The 12,554-nt window shown below is 40.3% G+C and overlaps 1 protein-coding gene across 1 annotated transcript in view; it reads right to left on the bottom strand.

The window, feature by feature from the left end:
* Positions 1 to 10,153, bottom strand: part of LOC126297556 (aspartate--tRNA ligase, cytoplasmic) — a 109,886-nt gene extending 99,733 nt beyond the window's left edge. Inside the window, exons 1-2 of the mRNA XM_049988489.1 lie at positions 10,041 to 10,153; positions 9,862 to 9,954 (exon numbers count right to left, since the gene is read on the bottom strand). Coding sequence (XP_049844446.1) covers positions 9,862 to 9,905 — 44 coding nt within the window. The 5' untranslated portion in view covers positions 9,906 to 9,954; positions 10,041 to 10,153. The remainder of the gene's footprint in view (positions 1 to 9,861; positions 9,955 to 10,040) is intronic.
* Positions 10,154 to 12,554: the final 2,401 nt, after the last annotated feature.

Raw genomic sequence — 12,554 nt, 5'->3', positions numbered from 1 at the left:
GAGCTGCCACCTGTGACAGGATAAAACAGCTCTAACCTGGCTGGTCATATAATTGAACTTAGCCTGGACGTCAGATACAGGTGATGTAAAAGCATATCATGTCATACCTGCAGTTTTAAAGCTATCAGCGTAAAAGATTGTAGCACCCTGAAACTCCTGAAGAAGACCCCAAAAGATCATGATAGCAATTGAAATTTTAGCACCTTGTAATAGATCAGGCTTAATTTATGGCTTGGGCACCTACCAGAGAGGTTGAGGGTGTGAGATGGGGATGTTGGGATTGGGGGGGGGGGATGGAGGGGGGAGTGAAGGAGCATGGGTAGGTAGCACATTCCAGGGAGAAGAGGCAGAGATGGAGACCCTGCAGATGGCTGCAAGGCATATTCCAACTGGTAATCCCACCCAAGAGCGAGTATCCGGAGGTCAATGCCCCTCATACGTGAAATGAGTGGTATATGTTGGGTGATCAGGGAACTGTTGAATGGCGATTGCACAGGAGACCAAGAGGTGGTACCTTCAGAACTGAAGAGATGAGATCCCTCTTCAGCAATGGCACTGTCTACAGGTCAGTCTGGAAGGCACCAGTGGCCAGACAAACTCCACAATGATGGGCTGGGTGTAAGTAATTTCAAAACTGAAGGTGCCACTGAGCCATAAAACTGGTAACCATCGTCCAGTTGGGATGAGACCAGAGCCTCGTAAATACAAAGTAGAGTAGTACAATCTGCACCTCAAACTGTGTAGGCAAGGAAGCATAAAGCGTAAGCTTCCTCATGCACCTAGTCTCTAGCTGACAAATATAGAGCAGCCAAGTCAGCATTTTATCAAAAGGAAGCCCGTAAAACAGAACTGTGCAACAACTTTCAAATGTCGGGTGACCAAGTAGAGTTCTGGGTCATGATGGACCATAGTATGAGAACAAATCTATCAGCTGCTTTTTTGCAGGAGAGAACTGGAAACCATGAGGAAGGGCCCACACAGAGGCCTGTCTGATGGCACCCTGGAACTGGAGTTCAACAATGTAGGAGCTGTACCAAATCTAAGAGTCATCAACATACAGTGCAGGGTGACCTGTGGCCCTACAGAAATCACTGGCCCATTGATTGTGATGAGAAAGAATGTAATCCACAGGACAGAGCACTATGGGATGCCGTTCTCTTCAATCTATGAAGAGCTAAGCGAAGTACAAACGAACAAATGGTGGGATAAAAAATAACATTTAAAAATCAGTACAGAGCCTTGAAAGCCAGAGTCACGGAGGTTAAGTAAAATGTGATCACACCAGGTGATGTCATATGCTTTATAAAGGTCAAAAAAGACTGCAATGAGCAGTTGGCAAAGCCTGTTGGATAGCTGTTTCCAACTGGATCAAATGGTTTGTAGTGGATTGTACAGTCACCCCACAAAAAAAAAAGATATGGGAACAAAAGGTCCTGAGACTCAACAACCTAGTGAGCAACCATGCTTCAAGCAGTTTGCAAATGACACTGATGTGGCTGATTGGTCCATAGCTGTCAAGAGACATTGGGTTTTTGCCTGGCTCAAGGATTAGGACAACAATACTACCTTGCCATTGCAAAGGGAAGACACCTTTGAGCTGTTCAAGGCCCCAAGTAGTTGTAGCCTTTGAGTAACATTCAGGTGTCGGATCATCTGATTATGAATTAAATCAGGTAACGGGGACATATCATGCGGTGAGGCAAGAGCCTGAAGCAGTTCCCTGTCAGTGAGAGGTTCATTATGTGATCTGGCTTGGTGGGAGCTGATACATAGGGGGCCCATCTTCAACTTGTCATTTCTGCAGTAGAAAGGTAGCCAGATAAGAAGAGGATGCCAATGGCGTATTGAAATGGGTTGCAAGGTGTTCAGCAAGAAGAGACACATCATTAGATAGAGTGCATTAAAGGACACGACCCGGGAAAGTTGTTGATTGTTGGCAGCCCAGAAGACTACAGAGTCTGGCTCACACCTCGGATGAATACCCATTACATTCCAAAGGAGGGAATGTAGTGCTGCTAGCATTCCTTCTTATTACATTTAAATAGATAGCATGCCTTGGCACAGAGTTCCTTAAAAGCGATAGGGTTGATCTGTGAAGGATATTGCTCGAAATGTTGCAGGGCTCTTTAGTGATCCTGAAATACTGCTGCAATGTCTTCGGTCCGCCATGGCACCAGGCGGCAGGGAAGGGGACCCGTAGAAAGGGGAATAGCAGTTCCAGCAGCATGGATGGTCACATCAGAGATGTCTTGCACAACCTTGTCAATGCAATCCGACAGAGAGAGAACAAAGGTAACAGCAGAAGTATTCAACTGCCAGTTGGCTCTGTGAGGCACACAATACGGTAGCCGGTCCATCTGGTGGTGGCAGAGAAGTGACGGGATAATCAAGAAGTGGTCACTGTCACAGAGGTGATCACATAGTGATCAATGTAGTAACGCCACGAGACTGGGGGAAGATCTCATTAGATCGATAGCTGGAAAGATGCAATGGGCAGCACTGAAGTGGGTAGGAGTACCACACTGAGGAGAGACAGATCACAGTTGGTAAGAAGCTGGTCAAGTAGAAGGCCTCTACTACACGAAGTGGATTCAACTGGATTGGACTGATGGGGTTGAAGGGACCACACTATGAGATCATTAGTCCCCCCGTCTTACATGCATCAAGCCAGGAAGAGCCCCATATTCTGCAATGGGAGACTCATCCACTGCATACAATCAGTTTCCCTAATCCGCCATTACCACAAGAAAACTAGTAATGTGGCCAAGTTAATAAAATCTCAGGAAAAGAACAATGGCAATGAGACAGTAAACCAATGACATACGTAAAAGAATAAGGAGCACTAAACAGATGAGAAGGGAAGGAGCTGGACCACTGAGAAAGGGCAGCCATAGGCCCCTGGGTCGGAGCAGGCAACAGGGCACTCTTGCAATCCCTCAAGTGGCCAACAAGGCCAATGTGTCCTACCCCACAGAGAGGAGTAGAAACCATCTCCACAGGTAAAATGTAAAACCAGATCAACCACACAGATTTCCTCCCCTAGCACCGCACTGATATCATCCATCCACTAGCACCAAAGTCAGTGTGTCAGCAAGTTCAAGGTTTTGCCATAGGATGGTCAACAGCAGGATGTAAGCCACCAACAGACAGGCACCACACTGACAGTGGCAGGGATCCTCGCATTGTTGGATATGGCAATGAGTCGGCCAAGTGCAGCCAACGCGAAGCTGACATAACAATAGAATCCCTGCCAGAAGCATGGAGGAAAGACTGCCACATGGTCGTAATCGTCTTTATTACTCGCAGTTTGTTCGGAGAAAGCAGGGCACCCTACTCCCTTGTTCCAAGCCTTCGACAGCTGATGGTGTAGAATCGACAGAAGGTCTAGTTCTAATATCCCAGTTTCCAAAGTTGGCATCCTGGTGGCCAACTTGACCAACCGGTCAGCACATTCACTACTTGGGAGCCCAATGTAATCTGCGGTCCCAACAAAGACGAGCAAACATCCAGCTTCAAAGAGGTCAGAAAGGAGACCTCTGGATATTCACAACTAACGTGTGTTGAGGACAGCACTGGTTGATAGCCTAAAGAATACTCAGGGAGTCACTGGCGATTAAGAATATCTCACCAGTGTAACAACAAACTTGATCGCCTCCAGCGATGGCTACCAATTCTGCAGATAATGCAATACATCCATTCAGCAGGGAGTACTGTTTGCTGCACCTTGCATGGATGGATAAAATCAGTTTGGTTCATCTGTCAACCAAAGGCCGAGACCATATACCATTTTTGAATCAGGAAATGCATCAAGGATGGTCAGGAACAGGTGGTGAAAAACCATGGGGTCAACAGTTTTTTGGTAAAAAAGGAAATTTAATACAGATCTGAGGGTGGGGTACACAACATGGGGGCTTACACGATTGCTCCCTGACAAGCAGTGACAGTGGAAGAAGTTGGAGTTCAGAGCAGAGACACAGTATGCAAACTGGAATCATGACTCCAGTCCTGGGCCGTTGTTGCGAGAGGTGGACCTTCATACCATGAAAAAGGAGACGTTAGCTCGAGAGCTCACGGGAGCAGCAAATGTGTATTGCAAAGCTGAGGAGCAGTTGTGCGTGTAGTGAGGTACTCCAGCCTGCACGAGTTGGCTGTAAACAGGACATTGGAGGGGGTTGGTTGGGGAGGCGGGGGATATGGGGGGGGGGGGGGGGGGGGGGAGAAAAGTAGGAGGGTCCCAACCACCAGAGGTTCAGATATAGTCGAGTAGCTCCAAAGACCTGATGCAGAAAGCACAAAGGGCGAGGGTACTGTCACTAGGGTGAATAATGTTGTCACAGCCATAGCAAAGGTCATCGTCATATGCACAGAATGCAGTCAGTCACATTTCTTCTTGGCCTCCTGATATGTGAGTTGGTTGAGAGCCTTGCTTTTCTCTTTGATTGCAGTCCAGTGAATAGGGGCAGTGGTGCTTCCTGTAGCTGACACAGACTGAGAAGGGAGTAGGGTGAGGAGGGGGGGGGGAGGAGGAGGAGGGGGGAGATGGCTGGGGGTCATGGGAGATACACGAGGAACTTCATGTGTAACTGACGTCCACAATCCCTATAGATGGGGTTAACATTACAGTGTGAAGACATCCCTGAATCACATGCATTTGAAGCACCACATGGAGTTTGAGGACATATATGTGACATATATTTAGTTAACACTATCACCCAATATTCATTTAGTTTATTTATATTTAATAATGCAATATTAAACAATATGAGCTTTCACTTTTGTTCTATGGTAATAAAAATGCTCATTTATATTTAGGTTTATTGTCAATAAAGAAGTACAGCATTGCTGGGTGAGGCATTGTAGAAGTACAGCATTGCTGGGTGAGGCTTTGTAGAAGTACAGCATTGCTGGGTGAGGCTTTGTAGAAGTACAGCATTGCTGGGTGAGGCTTTGTAGAAGTACAGCATTGCTGGGTGAGGCTTTGTAAAAGTACAGCATTGCTGGGTGAGGCACTGTTGTAGCCAGTCTGTTCTGAAACCTCTGTTAGAGTGGACGTACATACTTCATAGAGAGTGTAGAATGTGTTGTGTGCTTTATTCTGTGTGTAATTTGTAATTAATTTTGAGAGATTAGCTGGAATGCAATACCATGGATGAACAGTGCTCTGTTGGACAGATAGCAAGTGAAGTGTGTCACAAAACAGTTTACGGTTCAGTTTCGAAAATCTTGAAAAATGCCAATGACTTTGATGAAACTTTCCTGGCAGATAAAAACTGTGTGCCGGACCGAGACTCGAACTCGGGACCTTTGCCGTTCGCGGGCAAGTGCTCTACCAACTGAGCTACCCAAGCACGACTCACGCCCCGTCCTCACAGCTTTGCTTCTGCCAGTACCTCGTCTCCTACCTTCTGTAAAGCTGTGAGGACGGGGTGTGAGTCGTGCTTTAGTAGCTCAGTTGGTAGAGCACTTGCCCATGAAAGGCAAAGGTCCCAAGTTCAAGTCTCAGTCCGGCACACAGTTTTAATCTGCCAGGAAAGTTTCATATCAGCACACACTCCGCTGCAGAGTGAAAATCTCATTCTGGAGACTTTGATGAAGTTAGAAAAACTTTGTTTAAATTTCGAGTAAGTTCTGTAACATCACTGTGTGACTATCATGAGAAGAAATATATTCTGAAGTACAACCACATTTTTGGAAGAAATTGCTGTGATCCACTTAAAGTTCATAAAAAGCCTATTACTAGGGTTTGCAGGAAATAAAACTTGAACATTTGTCCTTGTTATGTGAGATTGAATCAGCTTCCCAAGTGAAACACAATGTGATTCCTGGAAATTCCCTGTGCCCAAATTGTTACTCAAATATATTTGTGTAAATCCAGAACCAGAATCATGTAACCTTGTTAATGACATTTATATTACTAATGAGGAAGCAGTTAGCATATTGGATTTTGCTTATTCCAAGTCAGACGTATCTCCTGCTTCGAAAATAAAAAAATTAAATAGCTATTGAAAACTCGGTACAACAAATTACAGACAAAATCAGAAAAGCCTTGGAATCATGCTTTAATAATACAGATACCAACATTATTTCTAAAGAAGAAGAAAACCTACCACCAGCATCACCTGACACTGAATATTTGAGCTTAATAGAGAAGTTAAAAATTAATCGCTCAGTGAAATCTAAACAGGAAAAAGTTAAAATTTTCAGATTGCTCCCTGACTCATGATCAAGAGAAAAAAATAGTTCATGAATTCAATGTTTCTCATTGTTTGGTTAAACTAACCCAAAAATTAGTGAAAGAGCAAGGCATTATTCCAGTTTTAGGAAAGAAGAAAGGATCAGGTATAAGTGAAGAAACAAAACCGATCCAGCAGTTTTATGAAGATGATGAAAACAGTAGAATGTGCCCAGGTTGCAAAGACAGCAAAAGAGTTGTTATAAATGTAGTTAAAGTAACAAAGCAGAAACAACTAGTGCTGTCAAATTTAAATGAATGTCATGTAGCTCTCAAAAATTCTCATCCTGAATGCAAAATTGGAAGGTCAAAATTTTGTGACTTCTGCCCTAAGTGGTGTATTTTGGCTGGATGCTCAGATTCACACTCCGTATGTGTTTGTTTATATCATCAAAATGTCAAACTGATGATTGCGGGTGCAAAACTCAGTGATCTTAACTACAAAGAGATACTAGATTTAATGGTCTGTGACACTAACAGTTATGATTGCACGACAAGTTTGTGTAATAAATGCACTGGTAAGGAAACCATTAGGAGCCTATTGAATTGTTTCATGAATATGAGGAGGAAATGCCAGACAGTATTACCTTCAAACAGTGGGTCACAACTGACACGGCAGAAATGATAACAGTGGTTAAATCTCAGGAACAGTACTTGGAATCTTTAATTGATAACTTACAGAAACTCAAAAGCCACCACTATGTTTCTAAAATCCAAAGTAACTTTTGGAAAGAAATAAAAGCACAACTTCATGAAACTTAATGCGTAATGCTAGCTGATTTTGCAGAAAATTTTACATTTGTGATTCCGAATGCAATACAAGGGTACCACTGGATCAATGACCAGGCAACAGTGCATCCATTTATTCTCTACTTTAAAAATGAGAAAGATGAAGTTTGCAGGTCTTCAGTTTGCATTCTACACAACTACTTGGAGCACAACACTTTGGCTGTACATGTGTTTCAAAAGTATGTAACAAATTACACAAAAGAAAATGTTACTGAGGTTGAGAAGCTGATATACTTTTCAGATGGAAGTGACAGTCAGTACAAGAACAAAAAGAACTTTTCAAATCTGTGCAACCACAAAGGACACTTTGGGTTGGAGGCTAAATGGCACTTTTTTGCATCTAGCCATGGTAAAAATGCATGTGATGGAGGAGGTGGTACAACAAAACGCGAAGTAAGTAAAGCCAGCCTACAAAGACCAACCACAGACCAAATTCTCACAGTACAGGAAATGCATGTCTTTTGCAAGGATAATATTAAAAGCATTGCCAATTTTTTGATCAGGAAACAAGAAGGGGCTCTGCATATTAAAACAACACTTCAAATCAGATTTGAAAGCTGTATAGCAATAAAAGAAACAAGGCAGTTCCACAAATTCCTTGGCATTGCAGAAAACATAGTTCGATGCTATGTAGCATCAGAAACCAAAATTTATGAAGAGCATTGTCTCAGCAAAACTACATCTCTGTCTTTAACATTGAATGACATAGAGGCTTGTGTGTATGATGGACAGTGGTTGAAAGAATAAGTTTGGAAAACAATTATATTTTTGTGCATTTTTACCACCCGGCTGCCCCAAGATCATCATTCAAAAAATCTACTAGTGACAAAGTTTGGATACCAATGAAAAATGTTTTAAAGAAACTTTCAGTGCTTGAATTTCTCACAACAGTTGGGAAGTCTTATTCTATATCACAGAAGCTGTCTGAAGAAATAAGTTTTATTAACATTCACCACAAGGTTTAGGAACAGTCACACCTTCAAGGGTGTTAATTGAAAATAATTTTTTAAGTACGTCAAAATAATATAAATGTTAATTTCAGCGATGTTTCCACTTTTTGTATATAATTCGGTCCCAAACTTCAATAATAATTGATTATATTCTTATATAATAAGACCAGTTGTAGAGTAATGTGTATTATCTCTTCAGTCCGATATCAATGCTGAATTTTTTACAGTAAATTGCTATCATATAGGTGTACAAACTGTGCAAAAATTATATTTTTATATTCAGTCCCACTTGAGATAACTAAACCCAAACTTCACAAAAATTGAAAACTTTCAAATTTCAAGACTTCATAAAAAATTAAGATAACATTTGTAAGTGTTCTTACTCTATAGGCCTATGAGGCTAGTAATGTATGATATATAACTATAGGAAAAAATAGACACTCATAAATCACTCCTTGTTTGTTATTATTGGGCCTAAAAAGTAGATTTTTGAAAATTTGGATACCATACTTTGGAGGTCATTTTGACTGGTTATTTATGAATTTAGAGTATTTTGTGTAATAGACAATGTTGTAGAGGACACTTTTCTAAAAACAATCATGTCAATTGCAATGTTTTAACTTAAACCAGTGCAGAGATATTCATATTTTTGCTAACATCTCTAAACTGAAACATTGTTGCGCACTTAGAAACGGAAATGGATGACATTCAGTAAAGATGAAAGGCAATAAAAAAAATAAAAATAAAAAAAAACTCTCTTGAAATTCTCAAATATCGGGTAATCACATATTTAAAAAAAATTAAAATATTTAAAAAAGGTCAAGCAACCAACTTAATTTTTATTGGACCACTTCATTTGGATTGACCCAATAGCAGTGGTTTTACATGGAGATTCAGCAGTCCCAACCACATAATGTCCACCAATGTCTTGTGAAGGAACCACTTCCAGTTGATTAACACATGGACACCATAGATTCACTCAAAACTTCGGAAAACTACGATCGCCAAATTCAGCCACCAGATGTGCTTCTCATTTGGCACTGTCAGTCATGAGGTGTGTGTTACTTGAAAGCTGTTATGGACAGAGTGAGCCTGACGCTCCTCACTAAGGAACAAGTGATTCAAGATACAAATATAGATTACCATCAACTTCAGAAAAATAATTGGAGGGATAAGTACAAAAGGTACAATTATGTAGTGTACCACTTGACAAAATTGCTCTAAAACCTTTAATATATGCCTATTTACACCATATTTCTTTTACAGTTACAGCCTACATCTACATGAACAGTTTAAAATGATTAATTTTTGTGATCCAAAAGTTGCTCTGAAATCATACTACAACGAAATGTCTGACACATGATACAGATCAACAAATGCAAACTAAGACCATTGTGGATAATTGAGCGGGACGAAATGTTATGGTAAGTACCTACATTACATCACTCTGTACTGCTACTGACAGCTAATGTATATCATGTAAAGTAGGCCTACATATGACTTATTCTAGTGCCATGTTTCATGAAATAAATGAAGCTGAAGAACAAAAAATTGCAACAATATCAAATGTTTCCTGGTAAAACACACTATCATTGCGTCCACTACTAACTTCAATTCAAATTTGTGTTAAAATCGCCTTCCATCAAACTCTATGAGTTACAAGCACATAACCATAAGACGTGAACACATTCCCTAAAGTCCACAGTGATTTCACATCTTTATTAGCGAGCAAAACCAGAAGACAAATTAGTACGAGCACAACTCTTCAACTACATGACTTATTGTGTGTAACTACTAGAAGGGATTTACTTTGAAGCATGAACGTATTGGCAATAAACGGCGAGAACTTTGATACAAGTCTAGTTCAAATCTTATAATAAACACTCTTACCCTTCCTGTGCAGAAGACGTGGTTTCATCTTTAGTGTTAACCATTTCGTGTTTGCTGTACACGCCCACACTTACTGCACGTGGTTACGCACTACTGACGAGTAAAAAATTGAATTCCTTTAAACAGTTACTTTCTTTTGCAACTAAAATATCATTTGCTCAATTACCACAAAAAATTACCCTAAACTTTCGGAAACCGGAACGATATGGTCACCTCCCTATTCACACAAACCTAACATTTCCTCTCAAGTAAACAAATCAACACATGTATCGTTCTATGTGTGCATACAGTCAACGATAGGTATCGATATCACATCAAAAGTTGGTAAGATATCGATTATAGCTTCGATCGTTGTAGAAATTCACCAATATGAATGAACTGGACGGAGCGAAAAGGGGCGTCAAACCATTTTGAATGTCGGAATTCACGGAAATCGTCAATGAAACTGATGAGGTTGGAATGGGAAGCCAATTTTGAACTTCCTTGGGAAAAACGTTTGGGGTCAATGCGGCGGAGACGGTGTCGTCGTCTATTTTCGCCGCACTCACGAGCGGTATAGTGTAGGTGGTGCCTTTCCATATTCTTAGTAATCATTATTTTATTAACTTCGTCTTCCTGACACACTGCAAATGTCCCATCACGACACAGACATAGACATTTTTTCCAAGAGTGTACTTTTATATTTTTACATGAGTGGTTCTGTTGGTGGGCAAGTTTAAGGGAAGGTCCTTTATGCAAAGGAAGAAGAGGCCTAAAACAGAACATTGCGGAACGCCATGAAAGTGAATTGCTTGATCTCACATATTTAAACGTAATGTTTCCTGCCTTTGAGATAACTTTGAAACCAGTCATGACCAGTTCCTCTTATTCTATAGGAATAAATCGTTTGCAGCAACATACTGTGAATAACCATGTCAAAGCCCTTGATTCGATCAAGAAAACTGCCTCAGCTTGGTAGCTTTTCCTCAAGAAGACTTAAAGTATAGTCTAGGAATTATTGTACTGTATCAGCCGTAGCTTTCTTTGTATGGAAGCCAAACTATGCAGAAGACTACATTTTCCTGGTTCTTAAAACTGAATTTCGTCTGATGGCCATGGTGTATTCAAATACTTTGTTGAATACTTGGACAATTGCAGTTGGCCTGTAGTTGCTAGCATCTTCTTCACTTCCCTTTTTGTGTACGACATGACTTTTGCAGTTTCAACTTTATTTGAAACTGTGCCGTTCAGGAACAAGAAGGTTATAAATGGGACAGTGCTTTACTAATAATAGTTATGGAGAAGGCAGCATGGGATTATATCTGTTCCTTTTTCTTTATTTTGGCATTAATTTCTTTTTGTGTCTCTCTTCCTGGTCTTGGTGCGAAGAACAGTGACTCAGTGCATGACGAAGGATTTAAATTAGTCAGTCATTTCTTTTTAGTTGTAAACTGATGTCTCATTTACTTGACAACTGTATGTTTCTATCAGGGTTTGTATTAATAACTTTCCACATGCATTTAGTTTTGTTTGATGATGATCTGAGCAGGTTCTCTGTTAGAGGGTTTTTGGCTGTGTTAACTACATTCTTAAAGCGATTTTAATTTGTAGTGAAGCACTTTTTAAATTCTTCATTATTGCCAAACTTGGTTTTGCTTAGGAAAAAAGGTTTCTCTTCCTTTTAGGTGATGTAGTGATACCTCCAGTGATCCATTTGCAGGATTCCCTGCTTGTACATATATTCCTTGTTTTGTAATGGACTGTAAATGTAGAAAGTATTTAAGAGACAGCTTCAAATTTTGCTATCTACAGTTGGGAATTGATATACAGTCAGCCAATTTTCTCTCTGTGGATGGGTCAGAAAGATGTGCACATGGTTTTTCACAGAAGATTTTGCTTTTTTTTAGAGTATTTTTGTGCTCAAATTTGTGGCAAATTTATCTGTACAACTAATACCTTGAAGTCAGAGAATTCTAAGTTTACCGAATATACAGTGCTCTACAGGTCACTAACTACTTCATCAACACAACTTACATTATGATATATTAGCCTGGTTAGAGATTTAATCTTCAGATCAAAACTGAAGCAGTATATAAGCTTTTTAAAGCATAAATGGTCATTATTATCTGAGAGAAAATTTATAAAGTCAGCAGAGATTCAGAGACCATGATATTGCCTTATTCTCAATTTCTCTATTATTAAGGCCAAATTATTATAGAAAATGCTCATGTTGCTCGAGTTTTGCAGCCATGTGACCTATTGTCATTTTCCATTTCATGGTTTGCACATTTTGTGCTGCCTGTGCATCTTCATGGATCAAGTAAATGTTGCCCAGTGCAAGCATGAAGTGGTGTCTGACTGAAAGACTGCCACAAATCCACACAAAACTATTATTACTAGAATCTATATGTTTCTACATATCTTTTCACGTACACGTTTTGTAAACTAAGACCCCTGCTGTGTTTTTGTGTCTATACAGGAAGGCTAATCTCAGGAAATACTGTAATGTTTTTGATATGGTTTCCACTAATAGATACACTGACTCAAGATGGCAGCGTAGCTTACATTTTCCATCATTTCCAGATGCCAATTCAATATGGAACACACAACATTGGTGCCTCCTGGTGTATTCCTTAAATCGATTAAGTCATTTATTCAGTTGCCTAATGGTGTTCTCTCAACGTTAATCATAACTCTACACAGTGGTCCATAAA

This window comes from Schistocerca gregaria, chromosome X (assembly GCF_023897955.1).
Source record: "Schistocerca gregaria isolate iqSchGreg1 chromosome X, iqSchGreg1.2, whole genome shotgun sequence".
NCBI classification, from domain to species: domain Eukaryota; kingdom Metazoa; phylum Arthropoda; class Insecta; order Orthoptera; family Acrididae; genus Schistocerca; species Schistocerca gregaria.
Note: the sequence above shows the minus strand (reverse complement) of the source record. Positions and strands in the feature narration are given on the sequence as shown.